Below are 19,025 nucleotides of genomic sequence, written 5' to 3'. Positions count from 1 at the left end.
TATCTATAGCTAATATCATTCAATTAATAAGTATCAGTAGAATTCTACCACTAATTAATAATTCCATGAAGTGTGTTTGACATCCTTTTTTGGCCTCTCAGTATCTATTTCAGTTGAAAGATGAATATATTCATATATATATATGTAAGTAATATTTCATAGTCAAAGAAATAATCACTGTTACTTTAGCATTATTTAGTCAATATTTGGACCTACCTCTGTATGTTCATACTCCTACTAGGTTGGGTGTACATAGCAAGTTTTTGTGTATTTTACACTTCCAAAATATGTAGAATTTTTTACTCTCCAAAGAATATTTGATGAATATTCATATGTTAGTTTTGATAAATACCTAATATCTTTTGCTGAGTAATCAAAAACTTGTTTTTGGAATGAAATAATGTGTTTTTGGTTTGATCTACAGAACATACATGACAGTATGGAGAGCAAACCAGTGTTCAAGGCTCAAAAGATCCAAAGCAAGGTGAGTAACCTTTAAGGAACTGTTGTCAAATGTACTTTAAAGTTTGACACAAGTGCAAATCTTGTCATGATGGAAACTCGACTTGAACCTGTGTTTTTACACTAAGGTGTTTGGCCAGAAGTAAGGCATGGATTGGGTCTATGGTTCATAGATTTTGTCCTATGCACCGTTAATAATCCACAAAGACGTGGTCAGGGAGTGACAAGAGCAGGGCTACTCCATGATGGAAGAGAAAGAAGGAGCCAAAGGTGATGAAAGCACAGGCAGTGCCCTCACCATGCAGGACACACTGTCTGATGTGAGGAGGTTGGTGGCAGTGATGGGTTCTGCTGATAGCAAGTCACCCTTGGACAAAACAAGGCAACAAGTCAGGTCTGGCTGGGGTCCACCCAGAAGTCCAGTCAGGAGACAAAGCTACAACAGCAACTGAGGTCAGGAGACAGAAATGGAGACACAACCAGGAGTAGAATTCCCAGCATAATGGAAACTGAAACCCGTCTGAGTCTAACTGGGGCTCCCAGGCCAGTGAGCAGATGGTGTGAGTGGAGGTCCTGGGTGAGAGTGGTCAGGGAGATCGTACCCTTTTGGTTTCCTGAGGTAAACTGTGTGTAGTTGCACAATGTAACCATATTGCCTTAAAAGTGTTTTCAGTTACAAAGGGAGAAGATTTTATGTAAAATAGTACGAAAAGAGAATTTTCCCCAGCAAAAAAAAAGAATTGTGAAACCTTGGTTTAAGAACTCAGCATAAGGACAGAACAATCTTGCATCAGTACATCACTTTTTCAAAATGAGATCCTAAAGAATGCTGAGCAATCATTCCAGCTAATGACTGTCTGATACACAATATACAATCAGGCTGGATGCTTGCCTTGTTTCCTTCAGGCACATACTGAGGTCATGAAATCCACTATCCTGATTGCTTCTCTTGTAGAATTTTCAAGGGTCAGAGAATTGTAAACATGAGAAAAGAACTGTTCAGCCTTAACAGTGGAACACTTGAAATTTCACACTGATGTTTCTGCAATAACTGCACTACAGATTATGTTCAGTTTTGTATTGTTCAATCTGGCACCTTTCATTTGTTTCAAGTTCTTATACAGAATAATTTCAGCTGTGCTTGTTCTGTGGTCTCAAATATCTTGTGAGCAGGTCTGCCTACTCTTTAAAACGATGTATTTAGGTACAGCTCATAAACACTGTGAAAAGATTGATTCTCCACTTGGGGGACTGGGTGGGCATCTGGCAAGTATTTCTAAAGCCTGTCTGGCATTTATCACACACTGAAGTTATCTTTAGTAACAGTATCAGCTACTCAGTCTGCTTGCTTACAGTCCAGCAGCATTTAAATTACAGTAAGGTAATAAGATCCTAGTTAATTCTGCACAAAAAGAAAGAGAAAAAAAACCCAAACCAGGAAACATTTACATAGTTAAAACAACATACATGACCTGTAATTAAGTGGGCTCAGTTCAAAACTCTGTGTATTCCATTGCCCTTTCTGATAATATAAAATAACAAAACTTTAGTGCAAACTAACAAGAGTCAAACCATCTGCCTAAATTGCATTAAGAAAAATATGGATCTGGCATCCTCTGGCATTGATTAGGGCTACTTCTAAAACTTGCTGGTATCTCCTCTAGATGCACAAACAGTTTTATCTTGTCTAAACACATTTGCCTTAAGGTTGGTTAGTTGATATTCAAGATGCTGCTGTAACTTTCAAGCAGAGATAGGCATATTGTTATTGACTTTTAAAATACTTTCTATTCCGGTTGCCTTCCTGTGCCACTCTCTGAGCAGACAAATACTAAGAGGATGGTTAATCTAAACTATATATATATATAATTTTAATCTATCTTCAAATTAATATAATTGTATAATGTTTTAACCAACTAGTATTTTGCTTTCCTCTTTTTAGAACACCCACAGTATATGAAATCTTTTTTTTAATTTTAGAGACATATACCATGTGCAGCAGCAATTATTTCTCTTGCTGTTCCAAAGTATTTATTCATCTTTTTCACTGGGAGAATGAGAGAGTACAAATGCATCATCACTCTGTCTCAGTCTGCCTCTTGTTTGTATCATATTTGCTCTTTACATATTTATTGGTTTTGGTGAGTTGTTGCATGTTCATTAGGTGGCAATAGTGAATATGATATTTTCCCACAAGAATTAGTGCTCTGTAATTTTCCCCGTTACTTCCATTTTCTCATCTTGAAAAAAGGGAAGATACCTCACAACAGGAAGAGAATGAGTAAAATTCAGAACTTCCTTGATACTATATGACATAAAAGAATTTATTCAGTTATTTTAGTTATACCTGCCTGCACATGTCTTGGAAGTTCCAGTTATTGTAACTATATTGCCATATTTCTGTTTCAATGTCCATCAGATTTCTGGTCAATAAACTGTGAAACTGAAGTTTAAGTTATTTCCATATTCATTCTTAGTTCAGTTCTCTATCCAAATTATAGTTAGTAAATACAGAACATGAAATCTGTGTACACAGAAAACTGTCAAAAGTATAGAAACATCTACATGTGTCAGAGAATGTCTAAGGAAACATTTTATACACAGTACAAGAATAAAATATAAACTGTTCATATAAGGCAGAAGGCTTTGAGATGTGTTGAGATGCAGATCAAAAGGTAGAACATCATTGGGCATTAAGAAGTCATAGTAAGTCAAAAGAAATAAAATACGTTGGTTTGGATTATTTTCCTAAATTCTTCAAGTTATCATCATTTTGTCAAGAAACTGACAGGTAATTAATTTTCTTGCATTAAAATATGCTGTCTGTGTAAAACTAGTAATTTTACTTAGTGAATTCTAGGTGATGGAATGTGTTTGCTATCCTCAACCTATCTAATTAATATAAATTATAACACATGCTTTTTCCAGTTATGTATTTCAGGAGACTTCAGTTCATATTTCTGCATACAATATTTGCAGTATGTAGCTTGAGTGATTCTGTGCATGTGTTTCTCAGCTACTCATTAAGTTCTTCATTTGGAATTTAAATACATGTTTGAATTCTGAACACAGAACTTATCTGGATAGAAGTCAAATGTGTTATGATTAAGCTTTGTTTTCTGCAGAAATGATCTCAGTTCTTATTTCTGCAGCACTGCTTTGCCTTGGTTCAGATCAGGTCTCTTACATGTGTCTGCAAAGGTGACCCATTTTCTCTACCTGTGCAGGGAGCAATTTTAACTGGCAGAGAAATTGATCCTTTCCTCCTTCAGTATTTAGAAGTTGTCTGGGAATCAGTCTTAACACAATACTTTGAAGAGTTAACAAAGCAGCCATAGGATCTAGTCCAAGTTACACCTTGAGGCCTGAAAGTCACCCAGAACAGTTTTTCACTTCTACTGTCTAGAAAATGGATATGGCAATGGTTTCCAGTTGTCTTAGAAATGCTTCTACATTGTAATAGTGATTATTTATAAAATGTTTCCAAGATCTCCCTGTGAAAGGTGCCACGTTTCTTTTACTTCACTGTTCTGGCTCACTGAACATCTTTCAGAGGCAGTTTATTGTCTTTGTCCAAAACAGATCAAATCCTTTTGCACAGCATATATGAGCACTGGAAAATATGAAAGGAAGTGAAGACATTTTATGGGATTTGACATGGTCCAAGACTGATTACAAATTTATAATCCACTTGGGGGACTTTGCTGATTTCTTAAGCAGCTTGAGTAGTTTATGAACAGCATGCAATTTCATTGTGAATGTCAGATTAATGCTAGATGAATGCTTTAACCAAAATTTATGCTGTCTTGGGTCAATTTATTTAACCCACTGAGATGTTTTTAGACTCTGTTTCATGGTTTACATTACTAACTATGGAATATACATTCCCTTTCCTGACAGATTGACAATATACCCATTAAATTGAACACAGCAGCTATTTTGAGGGAGGGTGCCCTCTACCAGAGGAAATTGGAAGAGGAGCTCAAAAGGTAGGACCACACTCCACCTAAGATTCCTTTTCACATCCCTGCATTTAGGATATGAGCCACATCAAAGATAATTAAGAAAATTCCAGGTAAACTAAACTAATGGTTCTCTTGTAGGGCTTTCTATTCTATAAAAACAGTTGACAAAGGAAGAGAGAAGTGGATTGAAGTAGGCTGAAGAAAAGGTCTACAGTAAATTAATTCTTTTTGTGTAGATGCTGTACAGTGTTACTGTGTTCTGATTTAGCACTCTGGCTAGTGTTCACTTGCAAAGTCCAACAGGTATCACTTTTACATTTATTCCAATTCTCCAGACTAAATAATGACCTGAATACACATCTATTTCTGTGTCTTTTGTACAAGATGCATGTGTATTAAGCCAAATAATTTCATACATCTCCATTTTCTTCAATGGTTGTGGTCAACTACATGCCAAGTTTGATACTTGAACTTGTTTATATGTAGATAACAATACCTGTCCATTTCTATCACAGTAAGATATAGCACACTAAGAATGTGCTGTTCCTTAAACCAAGATAAGCCAAGAGCTGAGAGTGACAGGAGGACATGTAGGGACAGTGTCCTCACTGGCAGCAGCTCCACAGTCCCCTGGCAGGCAGCAGGACAGATTCAGGGACAGGCAGCAGGGTCAGCCAAGGGTGCTACAACAGTCTGGGCCAAGGTCCAGCCAGGAAGCCAAGTCAAGAAGGCAGGATCAACTTGGCCCCAGGCTGGGTGCAGGCTGATCTATGGAGCAGCTTGGGCAGGGACCAAGGCTGTTAGCCCAGGCTTAAATGTGTCTCCTGGGAAGAAACTGCACACACACCAACCAGGACTTTCCATGGCTCTTCCTCACACAGTTCTTTTCACTCCACTCCCATCCAGTGTTGACAGTCACACTGCAGCAGAGCTGTCTTTGAACACAAGCACTGAATCCAGGGTGTGGGGAAGGGGGGTAATAAGAGGTTGCAGGTCTGTTTGTGCATTTAGCACTCTAAGAAATCCTGACATAAGGATTCCTCCTTATTCAGCAACACAGGTTTTCAGAGGATGTTTACTGGGGAAAAGGTGACTCCTGGATGGCCACTGAAGGTTGTGTTTTACAGCTAGAATCACATAACATTTTCACTAAAAAACTTCACAAAGATAAAACTTATATCATGTTATCCTGCTTTAGTATTCTAATCCACCTGGCTTAGCAGGCTAAGCACTAAATATTGATAGCATTTTAAGTCCTGGATACACTGTCTAAGTTTGGATTTGATCTTTGGACCTCACAGTATTGGTTCACGCATCAGGATTTTAGCAGGTAGATATTAAACATCAGTCAGGTTCTGTTATCAGCTATTCACATATATTGAGGTTCTTCCATATTACATATGCTACTGTTCACTCTGGCTGGAAGAATTTGTTCCACTCAGCAAAGGAACCGTTCCCTGTAACTTGACACTATTTTATCTTAATGAGTTTTAATCTTCAGCTGCATTTAAGACAAAACAGATATATATATAGAAAGAGATAAATATAATACAGATATATATAGAAATAGATATATCACATGCATATGCATTGGGGAGCAGCAGTAAGAGGAAATTCACTCCATGTTTGTGTCTCTGCCCTAGTTATTGGCTCATTCCCTCCTCTGCTGCAGGACTTTCATGGGCCTGCTCCAGGGCTTTGCTATGTTTTTCTTTCTCAACTGAGCACAAAAAAATAGGAATGTGACTTTGTTTAAGAGCTGAATACTTCTTTGCCTCATTACAGCAATATTATTTAATTGACAAAATACAATATAGAAATAGTGTTAAGCAGAAGTTTTTTGTTCTCTGTGTTAAAGTGGACAAGAAGATTGTCAAAGAGGAAAGTTATTTGTTCTTTCAACCTCTAAGCAAAGCAGTCCTCTGAGAAAATGCACATCCTTTTACCTGTTTCTCTCTGCTCCTTATGAGAATCCATACTCAGCTAAAGTTTGCCCTCTCTTGGGGCTTTGTTTTACTGAAAACTTTCAGGTGCATGCTCTCATGCACTTTCTTCCAGTCTGGCTTTCTCAGGCTTTACACATAGTAGGAACACCTCTTAGACTGGAATTAAAAGACATCTGTCAAATGACTTTGTGATTCTGCTTTTTTTCTCTGCAGAGATCAAACACTTTCTATCAAAGGCTATGGAAATGCTTTACAAACCAAGGCAGGGCTACAAAGCCAGATCCCTGAAATAGTGTTCTCCTTTTTTCTCTCTTGCAGAGTTGAAAATTTGCAACAAGGGGCTGGAGACTCATCTGAATTCTTGGAATGGCAGAAACAGATGCGTGGAAAAGATTTGGAAGATCAACTGGCTGAAATAGAGTGTAGGAAGCTTCAAGGAAAACTGAGTTATGAAGAGGCAGTTCTAGCCCATCAGAATGTAACCCAAGAAAATAAGAAGAAAGCTGATCTATTGAGAGAAGAGGTAATACATACAGGGAGGCTCAAATTTTGCTGATTTCCAATCTGTGCAAATCATAGCACAGATGAGACCTGCTATTAGAGGTGTAAAATTCTATGCAGTGTCTTTACTCACTGGAGTCTGCAAACAAAGGGAAAAAGAGGGCTATAACTTCCAGATACAGCAATGCTGTACATGAAAGTACTTTTTACAAGTTTTTTTTTTAAATTTAATTAGCATTTATGAAGTAAATTGAATAAAAGCAGAAGGTCAAAGAATGCTCCCCTATATTCTGTCATTATGCAAATCCTTTTTGAACAAATACTGAGATACTAAGCACCATTAGCATTGAAATCAACAATATATAACTGATTTTTTTATCTTGTTAAAATGAGAGGCCCAAATATGAAAGCATTTGCTTTCTTAAACAGATGTAATTCAATTTACTTCATACTATCTGAAACATCTAGATTTTTCTTAGGTGAAAATTCAGACAGACAACCCTCTTTGGATCCATCTGTATGGAAAACTGCATATTTATGCCAAGAAATATTTTCACACTGTTTTCAGTCTGACAAATCACAGTTTCTCAAAATCATTGCTAGATCTTTCTGTTATTTTCACAACTCACATTACATTTCCCCAGTGCTTTTCTTATAAACTAAACAGGTGATCAAGAATCAACAAATAATACAGATTTTAAATTTTTCACAGCCACCATCACATTCTTTATTTCTCCAGTTTGTTGCTATGCCCTGTAGGCCAGTACCTGTCTTTTGACTATCTCACAAATGTCAGTGCAATGTCTCAGCAACATAAAATGAAACCACAAATGTACAAAATTTTCATAAAGACCGTGCTGTAAAAGGAAAATTTGCTTAATGAGTTCCTTTTCTGTCCTATAATACCTTTCAATCCTTTTTGGCATTGAGTCTTCATGTTTGTGTAGAAAGACTATAGCAAGAACTTAAAGTGAACCCTAGTGTACAACTGAACATAGTATAATTGCTCATACTCATTCCAAAAGTATTGCAATTGTTATATTCACTTCAGAGCATATGCGTTTTATTTGTTAGCAGAAATGTCTCAAAATGAATAGATTTGGGGATGTGCAAATAAGACTTGCTCTAACCCAACCAATTCCACATAGTTCCCTTTGCTTGTCAACAAGCAGAGCATGTCATCCACATGCAGATCTCCAGATATTCACCAATGTTCAGCTGTCATGTTGACCTGCTTCCTCCTTTTAAAACTCTGGTCTTCCATCAAAAACAGGAAGAGCAGCAAGGAATCTAGTCTGAGAAAATCAATTTTCCTGCTCCTTCTTCCTTTCCTCTGACAAAGAAAGGAGCGTGGTACCCAAAAGTGGACTTGACATTACAGAGCTGTGGCTTGGGCCAAGAAGTTCCTGCAGGCGCACAACTAGCAGTATATTAGATTAAGCACACTTCTTGCTATCTCACAACCAGATCCAGAAATTACTCCTTCTGTCTGCTCTTGGAAACATGTAGGAGGGAATTATGGAAAGCAGCAGTAGAAATGTCATGCAGGGCAGTTATGTGTAAATAAAACACAGAGAGGAGAGCTTAAATCTGGGACTCTTTCTTGACCCCAGCCATTGTCCTTTTCTACTTTTGTGGATGATGTAATAGTTTGAATCCAATTGTCCTTACCGTGTTTCAATGATTTGAGGCACTCAGATCACCACTTATCAGGAGTTGTATTCACCTGTTTGTTTGTGATTTAGAAAGCAGAGCTGATGCACCTGTGTGCAGAGAAACGTCTACAGGAACAGAAAGAAATGAAAGAGCTGGTGGAACAGGTCATGGAAGGACACAAGAATGTAAAGCAAGTAAAAGAAAAGATCCAGGAATACAAGCAACAGATAGGTATATATGTTGCCAGAAAAACGAGAGGTGATGCTAAATATCCCCAGACTACTTCATCTTTCTTTTAGTGGGCCAATTACAATTTTTATAGGAGGGAAAGTGAAATTGAGGGAAAGACCCAGGCTATACGTTCCCATGAATGTGAGTTCAGGAATCAGCTGGCAATGGGCAGATCAGAAATTCTAAGCTACTGGTCGTTGGAATTACTCTTAGTTTAAACAGGAGATATACATCACTAATGTTCTGCAACCAGTTTCCCTTCCATCTAAAAGTAGCACATGTAAATAATTCTACTTTTTTGTCAAATGCAGATGTCTCTGCTCATAAGGATTGAGACAGGCAAAGAGCGTTAGATACTCCAAAATGGACTAGCAGAGCCTACCGACCTTTGCAATTCAATCATTTCTAGGATATACATAGCTTGGAAGACTATGAATATTTTCTATTTTTTAATATCCTTTCATTAAGTAATAAAACAGTATGTACAAATGAGAAATTACAAAGCAGTAATTCAAAGTGTCTGTGTATGTATATAGTACGTTTATGTGCTGGATGAATGGTGGAGGTGGGAAGTACTCATTTGTTTCTTTAATGATTCCTCCCACCAATACCAGACTATTCCCTCAAGTACCTTTAGATCAGTATTATTATCATTATTCATTAAAGCACTTGAATTTTCCTCCAGATGGACTACTTGTTAAAATAGGCAAACAGCTAACTGAGATTAATTCTTATCTTTCAGTTCAGCAGGTTTGTGAGGAAAGTGGAGAACTCCTCCGGCAAGCTTTAGAAGAGCAGGAGGAGAAGAACAGGAAGAGATATGAACTCATTCAACAAATACGAGCTCTTGAGTCTGCACCTAGCATCAGACACAAGTTTGTTGATTTAACAGAGGTAAGCTCAAAAGGAAAAACTACTGGTTTTACATAAATGTGTACTGTATATGTTTCACACATTCAGAGGGATTGTGTACTGCAGATATATCACAGTCTGGATGGATGAAGTACAAAGTGACCTCATCTCATACATGTTGTATTTTGTCATAGTGCATGACAAAAGTTACATGCGAAATGGGACATTGACAGTCTATAAAATGAAAATTTTATCAAGAAGAATATTCTGATGGGAAGTGAAATCTTATTCCTCTTGAACCTTTTTTGAATTTTGCCAATGGGATCTGGGTTTCCCAATATCTTAGAAAAAGAGTGGACAATGATTACAAGATGTTCTGTGCATCTTCACAAATTCAAAAATTTGTCAGTCAGGGTAAGAACTGAATCAACACAAAGTTTGGACTCATGTATACTTAGTTATATTGCAGTGGCGATGGCCGTGGTAATTAACAAGATTGATTTCATTTGCTTTCAAAACTGTCAATATTCAAGTATATGAAAGAGATTGTCAAGAGAAACCAAAATCTTCTGAGCTGTTACAATTCTGTGTAAATGACTTGTGTGTGTCTATAATTTATAATAACTGTATCTCAAACTTCTTGGACTTGCTGTTGATGCACAACAACTCATATGCCTGGGAGTGGGCTCTGCAATGGCCAGACTTAGGTAGCAATCCAGGAATCTGTTATCTTATTTGTTAACTTAATCAGAAGCAGATTAGCAGATTGGACGTAAGAAATACATTTTTTACAATGAGTGTGATGAACCACTGGCACAGGTTGTCCAGAGAAGTTGTGGATGCCCCTTCCCTGGAAGTGTTCAAGGCTGGGCTGGATGGGGCTTGAAGCAACCTGATCAGGAGGATGTTCCTGGCCATGGCAGGGCTTTTGGACTGGTCTTTAAGGTCCCTTCCAATTCAAATTGTTCTGTGCTTCTGTATCACAGCTTCACTGTTCCATCATACTGACTATTACAGGAGCACTCTAATGAATTGGCACACTTTTGGTGATAGCCTGCCCTGGTTTTCTTTCTACAAAAGGATTTTTCAGGCTTAGTACAATTAAGTATTTGTCCATAAAATTCCTGTTCATTTTCCTAATTTTTAAAGTACCAGTTCTTCCCTTCATGGTACTTTAGTTGCTTGAATACCAGCAGTATCTACTGCATGAGTGTAGAACTTTTCTTATTTTAGGAACCACTTCACTGGCTTCACTGAGCATTTTTGAAATGCAGACACTCAAAAAATTCAGCTTCTACCACTCTATGCCTCGAGCAAATTCTCTTTCCTAAACATGTTTGATGTCTGCTTGTCATGCTCAAACACTACCACTGAGACAGACAGATAGGTAGATAGATATAGAGATATAGATAGATAGAGAGATATAGATATATATACCCTGTTGCAAAACATTTCCCTTTCACTTCCTATGAATACAACTCTATGGTCATTTCAAGTTTAATGGTGAACTTGAAAGAAAGGAAAAGTATGTATAAGAGCAAGGGCCTAAAACTGAAAGCCTTCACAAAGCTGTTTGGAAATGATCCATCTTTCTTTGCAAACCAAAGTGCAGAAGTCTCACTTTAGATCTCAGCATCTCATTATCACTCACATTGCAAAGTGGCTATTAAAAAGCCATCATTAAACATTCCAGTTCAAATATTTTAAATTTGGGCATTAGGATCTGAATTTTCTGGGTATGAAGCATTGTATAGTCTTAATAATTTCAGATTAAATTATAGATCAAATGCATACTTTGGAAATAGATAAATACAAAAAATGCATATTTTTAGTGCAAAGTCTGTTCTGGTTTCAGCCAAAAGTAAAAATTACTTTTATACATTTTAAAAATTCAAAAGCCTAATTAAAACCAAAAGTCAAGTAGATTTTTTTTTTGAGAGCAAATATATTGTATCTATTATTAATCCTCTATATATTTCTCAATGCTTTTTCTTTAAATGTTTTATGAAAGGTATGCTCTAGATTTTAAAACCAATTTTTAAATATCAGTTAGTTTAGGACCACCCCTATATTTCTGGAAATCAGAATATATTCAGCATGAATTGGAACACAGTCAAAATATTCTGGTTTTACTCATTTACTCTCCCCTTGGTATTTACAGTGTTATTTAAATCTATATTTTGTGTTCTCTAGACTGGTGGCCATGGTTTATTTGGTGAAATGTCAGTAGTGGAACTACGTGAACGCCTCGCCCTACTCAAGGAAGCACAGAAGGCAGCAGAGGAAGAGAAGAGAGATCAGATAATTCATGAAAAACAAGCTAAGGAACAACTTATTCTAGACAAACTGGACCAGATTTCCCAATTCAGAGCAGAACTTGGACGAGCAGCTGCTTTCAAGTGAGTATAAAACAGCATGTGACATTTAAGACATTGCAACTTTGTTAATATTTTGCCAGCCCTTGCGAAGAAGAACAAGTAGAGAGCAAAATACAGCCCTTCTGTACTTTTGTCAAGGATTACACTGGGGCCAGGATTTCCTTTTAATTCTTGAAAATAATTTTCATCAGATTTAACAAATCTTTTTCATCATTTATGGTTGAAGACATCCCATAGGCTGGTGTTGACAGTATTGCCCCAGGATTCAGAGCCAATAATATAAATTCAGAAAGAAGTTTTGCCTTTCTTCTGTTCCTTTTCAGCTAATCAGAAGTAATTTGATGTTATGAGAATAATTCTAGCTTGACACTTAAAGTTATTCCTCATTCTCATCTAAACCAATATTAGAGCTGTATTTTTCTTCCTTGAATTTCATCTGTAATGTTAAAAGGAAGGAATTATTCTAGAAGTTAAAAATATTTTAGGAAGATTTTTTGAAAGCAATAATGAGTTATAAATTAAATACATTATAGCACTAGATCAAAAAGAAGTTCTTTGCTTACAGGCTGAGCAAATTTTGCATTCATGACTAATATTTATTATTCATTATCAAATTTATTAATCATTGTCATAAAGGATACATAACCATCACAGATGCTTCACATATGCAGAAGAAAGGTCCCTTCCACAAGGGTTTTAAAATCTAAGTTAATGCTATTAACAAATAAAGCTGAGCAGGAAGAAAGCCTGTGTAAAAGTATACAACATGGCACACCTCTTGCTCTTACACCATTTTTACTGCATCTTAAATATTTGCCACTTTTTTCTTTCAAATTGTCTTTTGTCTTTTCCCTTTTGTGGCTTTGAGAGGTAAGTCCTTGTCTTGCCATATTTATTTTGCAAACTGATGTTCAGGCTGACGTTCAGAAGGCATATTCTATCAGGCTACAAACACATGTTTTTAGACATGTCTTAGATTCACATTTATTGCCAAAGGTGGCTTCTCAGAGTTCAATTCATGTTAATCATTTATCATTCAATTCTACATCTCAGTTACAGAAGGCAGTATTGATGTATACCTTTAGTTTTCACTCTTCTCAGCTGTAATTTGGTTTGTTGCTGATAGCCAGTCTCCAAAGACTGGAGTTTTACTATGTTAGTGCTTGAGAAGAGAGTTTAATGTATTTAATGAATCAATAACTGCAGCTGCAGTGGATAGACTCCACAGAGCAGTGACCTTCTTTTCTATGGCATGTATCAAGAAAAGATTTTAAGACTTAAGAACCTGAAATGGAGTTAGAGCTAGAAATATACTCTCATTGCTAAACAGTCAGTATTGTGAAAGCCTGTGGGAATAACTCAAGCCACTGCTTTCCACTAGAGAGGCAAACTAAGCATTAAGAACTTGTGTAGTACATAAAACCTGTTTCACTGGTACCTGCTTAAAGAATCATCTGTTCTAGATGTGCAGTTTGTGAATTTTCTATAGGGCTGGGTTCCTTTAAACTAGAATCTTTGGCTCAATTCAGAACTAAAACTGTTCTGATCCTGGAATAAGCTGTGCTTGAATGAGAAACTTTGATTCACTTTTTGTTCTGTCATGTGAAATGCTTTTTAGAACAGACCAACATGCCAAAGATAGTAGAATCCAAATTAAATTATACATTAAATTTCAAGCCTCTGACTCAATCAGTCAATCTGGTCAGATTCTTGGTAAGTTACACAGTAATTTTAATGGAGCCCTGTCTGCTTTCTAAATTAAGAAATATAATGTTTCATTATAGATGTTAGAAGGCATTTTCCTTTCATGGTTCCTAGGCAATTTATGTATGCATACAATTTATGTATATGTTGGAAGTAATTCCTATAAGAAGGCATCATCATAGTACACTAAAAATGTCGTTCTTTGGAAGTGTATTTCATGCATTTTCATACAGAATCCAAATCTCTGGTGTTATTTTTGTTAATACAGAAATATGGTATGCTGGCTATGGCATTTACAAATGCTAGACTCTTCCATGCAGTTTTTATTTCTCTCAATAGAAATTATGGGCTTTGTGCATTAAACCTTATTTGCAGATCTTGAATCCTGAAATACCTCTCAAACCAGTGTGAGTGATTGTTTGGGTTCTATTCTTGATATACTGCACAGGAGGTGTAAAAAATTAGTTTTTATGTTTACAGAATTGATTCATCATTATAGGGATAGCAAGCAAATCTTGCCAATGGTCCTCAGAAGTTAGCCTTATGCATCAATATAAAATTATGTGTTACATACTAAATTGCATTATGTTGAAGGCTACTACTAATCAGCTAAAGTATGGCAGCCAAACTATGCTAAACACCTGCTTTAGTGACAGCTGGAGCTTAATCAAGTCCCTACCAAGCAGTTTCCTTTCAATAACATTCACAGTCATACATCAACACAAAAGAAGCACGTTGTGCAAGCATATAATGAGCTATATTAAACAAAATAGGAAATGGAACATGAAAAATTACAGAGACATTGGCCTTTAATAGACTGCAAGCTGTGGCATCTATCACAGCAATGGCTTTGTGAGTGCTTGCAGGGTGGTACATATACTGGACATCCCTTTAATTGCTAGAATTTCACACAGTTTGAAAATCAGCACTGTCATTTGAAGTGGACAAGCAATTCTGCTGTCAGCTCAAGCACCAGCAGAGTTGTGTGTGTTTGAATACAGGTTAATGTGCTCATATGACATGCCGGTGTACTTGAGATACAACTCCCTTTCATTCAGTAAGGGACATGTATTACTGCAATCAATCTGAGGGACATGTATTACTGCCATCAGTCTGATGCCCTAAGGGTCACACAATAGTTCAAACCATTGCTCTGAGGCTCCCTCCATCCACGTTATCTGTGGTTTGGGGGAAGAGTTACTTTGTGCTGCACTCAAGGTCTGGAACTGCAAGTTCTCACCCTTCACGTGGTTTAAAGCTGTCAGAGGAGAGCAGGACTGATCCTCCCTGAGTTCCTTGTGTGGGAGGAAGATGTACAGACTGCCACCAAGGCATGAGTTCCCTGGATGCCCATCTCACACTGTGGTAATGCTGTGGCACACTGGGCTCCCAGCACTGCATTACAAATGATGGAGTGTTTGCCAAGATGGCAGAGCAATCCTTTCTCTGCCTGCCACTGCCAGGGCTCAAACCCCTCCCTGACAAGGGGCATCAACCACACACACTGAGAGAAACCCCTCTCTTGGCCTGAGCTGGGGAAGGCCAGGCATCGTGTGAAGGCAGCCAGAGCAGGAAAATGAGGAGAAGGAGAAAAAGGAGGAGGTAATGAGTTCTTCACTATCATTGAAACAAAAGGGGGAGATTTATCAGTAATGATGAATCAGAAATATGAAGATGTGAAGAGAAGCTGTAAAAAAAAAGACAGGCTTTTCTCAATGGTGGCCACTGAAGGGACAAGAGGAGTATCAGGAAACACTTTTTACTGTGGAGATGACCAAGCATTGGCACAGATTGTCCAGAGAGGTGGTGGAATCTCCATCCTTGGAGGTGTTCAAAAGCCATCTGGACACAGACCGGGGCATGGAGCTCAAGTGGCTCTGCTTAACCAGATAGGGTGGTCAAGATGACCCCCAGAGGTCCCTTCCAGACTGTCATTCTGTGATTCAGTGACTGAACTTTGATTATGCAACTTCAACGTCATTTTTACTTCACATGAGGAAAACATTGCTATGAATAACAATCATTTCCCCACCTAAAATTAAGTGCTTAATAAGTTAATTTTTTTTTGGAAGGGAGACAGATTTTGAGTGCTTAAATAACTCACATTTGTACAAAATAATCAGTCTAATAGTGTAGTGCTCTTAAATGTCAAAATAGTGACTGCCTTAATAGTGAACTGTTAACAATTAGACACATTCACTTTGCTAACTGCAGTAACTTAGAATTACGTGGTGTAGGACAGAAAAAGGCAAAGAACTGTGAAGTATAGACAGCCCTTATAGACTGAGGCTATAAGAAACTTTTTTTTTAATTGTTATTTGCACTATAAGCAATTATCTTTTTAAAAAAATATTTGTGTTTTTACACGAGACTCCTTTTTGTAAGGAGTCCTCCTACAAGTATTGAGTCAGTTAAGAGCTGACTACAGCTCTTACATACATCTATCTCTTTATGCTTTTGATAGAAAGCTGGAGTTTGAAAATGTAAATGAAGAGCCAAATATAGATTATAGGAGGAAACTTCAGTGCAAATCTTCAAATTTCCCATTTTTTAAATAGCTGAGAAGAATTTTCATTAATTATCACCTAATTTTCTATTGATCTGGAGAGGAAGAGGTGACAGAGGTCATAAGAGGTCACATGAGGTGACAGAGATCATAAGAGGTTTTTCTATCCTGAGCCCTCAAAGTTCTCAACTGATGACTGAAAACCAGAATTTTAAAATTTCTTTTTTCATTCCTTCCTCTCTTGGAGTCTCTGTTATGATATGGTGTGGCATCTGAAAATCTATGGGATTGGCAGCATTAGTGGCAGGAATAGTGTAGATGACTGGCACAAGACTACATTTAGAAGAGGAATGAATATTCTGGAAATAAGCAACTATTTACAATATTAATATAGAAGCAGCTGCTGCTGCTTCTTGATGTTAAACCTCTTGCTATATTTCCTTTTAATTGTATTTACAAGAATCTGGATTTGCATGTAAGGAAAGATTTTGTTGTTTATTCTCACGGACAAGATTTAATCATCAAGTATTTATTTAAAACTGTACTGTTATGTTCTCCTTTATCCTTTGGAATGCAATGCCTTTATACAGTGCAAACAGAAATAAACCATGTCCTCAATTAGATTAAGTGATAGCACACAATTTTTAGATTTACAATATAGTGTTAAAATGAATCTCAGTGTAGCAGAGTATGTCACAGTGCTAAAGAGGATAAGGAAACATTATCCTAACCAGATAGCATGACACATGGAGCAGAGGGGTTCAGGGAGAGTCTCAGGAAAAGTAATTGGAAATGAGAAGCCAAGCTTAACTGTGTCCCTTACTTAGAGTTCACAGTCACATTTCAGAATGTGACACAGGTCATATTTCCCCTTCATTCAGTTCCTAAGGATTTGGGGACCTCTAGTCTGGAATGGCTGCACTGAAGAAAACCTGTTATCACAGAGAGTTTCCTATAAGCACAGACAAAGCTAACAAGGCAGGCAAAAGCCATCTCTCCCAAGATGAAAGAAGTGTTTGGATCCCTGATACAGACACAAAGGCAAATTGGTGGGTTTAGCATCAGAAGGTACTTCTTCCTTCTTCTCCATCTGCCAGCTTCTTGAGAAGTGTCTTCTACTGAAACCACCCAAGATTTAAGAGCTCAGTTGTAAAGCATTTCTTTTCAAAAGGCAACTTGTCAGTAAAACTAGCCCTGCCACTGACAGAATGAGAGCTACAGAATCAGTGGACAGTGCCCCAGTGCACTCTGCTCTGGGTCATTTGGAGTCTTCATTTGGTTTCCAATAAAAGCAAGTGCCATGTTGCACCACTGCAACATAAAAAGACATTTTATAAAACTATCCTTTGCCAGCTGCTCCTAGCAGATCTAACATGGCTGTACAATTGTGTACATTCCTTGGAAGATCTGACACTTCCTTTAGCTCTGAATTTATCCAGAGAATCATACAGCTGCTCGTGACTTAATATTAACTCTACAATTTGATTTTACTAAGCTTAATTCGAGGGCAATGTTGAATAAAAGAGAAAGTTGGATATTAAGTGAGTCACTCTGGTGTAACTTACATGGAGAAGTTATGAATAAATTGGACCAATTGGGTGAAAATATGTAAAACCAGATGAAATGTAAATCCCAGGGGACAGAAAATTGGCTACAATAGAAGCGGGGGGAAAGGAAGACTATCCAATAATGTCTTTGGTATGCCTTACTTTTAGGCTGCACATGCTGCTATCAATTTATGCTCACACAGAGCAACTAACCTTAATTAATACATCACCATCCCATTGATTCTGTATCTGGGCATTGGGATTACACAGAAAAAAATCTTTTATTTGCCAAGGAATACAGCAATCTAGATGAATACTAATGATCATATAAGGCAAACTCCATAGTTCACACAAGCAAAGACCTGCACTATTATCCCAGGTTTTGCACATTGTTTTTCTAAAGAATGTCATGTCAGGCTTGAAATAATTAAGATATTGTCATCATGGCATCCTGTGGGAAAAATTATTTGATGTGGTTTAGTAATGCTATTCTGTAAAAAACAAGAGGCAAATTGTGAGTACCACATGCAAGTTATATTTATATGATTTAAATCTCTTTTGAGTCTAACTGGTTCTCAGAAGCAAGAGCAAATTCTTTATTACCAAGGTAATATGTGCTCAGGTGGACTTATTCTGTGGGATGATAATATTTTACCTTCTCATTGTTTCTTTTTGACTTCTCAGGCAAGAAGAAAAGAAAAAGTCCCAGCCTGGTGAAAGGCCCATGAAAGATGAACGCATTTTAAACCTGCAGAAGAAGATTGTAGAGAAAACAATGGAGCGTAAAAAGCAAGCAGGACTCTTGAAGATTAGCCCCCAGAAAACCAGAATCGTGCCAAGCAAGGTCTGGTTATTACATAAGGAGAAAAGATCTGCAATAGACCTGCTGTTCACAGACCTTTGCTCACGTGCCAGCACTGGCAAGGGGCAGAGGCAGATGGTGCCGTCCATGGCTGCCAATAACAACACCCTGCCCTCTGCCTAGGCACCGTTTCTCCAGCCTGGCCTTGACCTCACCTTCTTTTCCCACGTTCTGCTGCCACAAAGCAGGACTCATCCATTCAACACCTGCCTTCCCACTCTTACCACCACACACTCATCCCACCAAGGCAGCACCTGACCCCATCTCCACCTCTGGTCTTTCCCAGCTTCCTGTCACACCATACTAGGATGCTCACCCCCCTCCCACCCAAGGCATGTTACAGTTTATCATTCCCATGGTTTTGTGGAGAGTTGCACCAGTGTTTAAGTCATCTTAAACTGGGCAGCCCACTCTG

The 19,025-nt window shown here is 37.6% G+C and overlaps 1 protein-coding gene and 1 long non-coding RNA gene across 4 annotated transcripts in view; one reads left to right on the top strand and one right to left on the bottom strand.

Annotated features, from left to right (window-relative positions):
* Positions 1 to 18,497, bottom strand: part of LOC141729181 (uncharacterized) — a 39,429-nt gene extending 20,932 nt beyond the window's left edge. Inside the window, exon 1 of the long non-coding RNA XR_012580491.1 lies at positions 18,404 to 18,497. This is a non-coding gene — a long non-coding RNA (uncharacterized LOC141729181). The remainder of the gene's footprint in view (positions 1 to 18,403) is intronic.
* Positions 1 to 19,025, top strand: part of CFAP99 (cilia and flagella associated protein 99) — a 54,442-nt gene that overhangs the window by 33,608 nt on the left and 1,809 nt on the right. For all 3 annotated transcript variants that reach the window (XM_014266083.3, XM_074541656.1, XM_005485763.4), the window contains 7 exons: positions 425 to 484; positions 4,363 to 4,451; positions 6,692 to 6,896; positions 8,620 to 8,761; positions 9,504 to 9,655; positions 11,807 to 12,012; positions 18,433 to 18,592. In XM_014266083.3, the coding sequence (XP_014121558.2) occupies positions 425 to 484; positions 4,363 to 4,451; positions 6,692 to 6,896; positions 8,620 to 8,761; positions 9,504 to 9,655; positions 11,807 to 12,012; positions 18,433 to 18,592 (1,014 nt within the window). The remainder of the gene's footprint in view (positions 1 to 424; positions 485 to 4,362; positions 4,452 to 6,691; positions 6,897 to 8,619; positions 8,762 to 9,503; positions 9,656 to 11,806; positions 12,013 to 18,432; positions 18,593 to 19,025) is intronic.

This window comes from Zonotrichia albicollis, chromosome 5, assembly GCF_047830755.1.
Source record: "Zonotrichia albicollis isolate bZonAlb1 chromosome 5, bZonAlb1.hap1, whole genome shotgun sequence".
Lineage (NCBI taxonomy): Eukaryota > Metazoa > Chordata > Aves > Passeriformes > Passerellidae > Zonotrichia > Zonotrichia albicollis.
The sequence above is the reverse complement of the archived record's forward strand: the minus strand, read 5'-3'. Positions and strand labels throughout refer to the sequence as shown.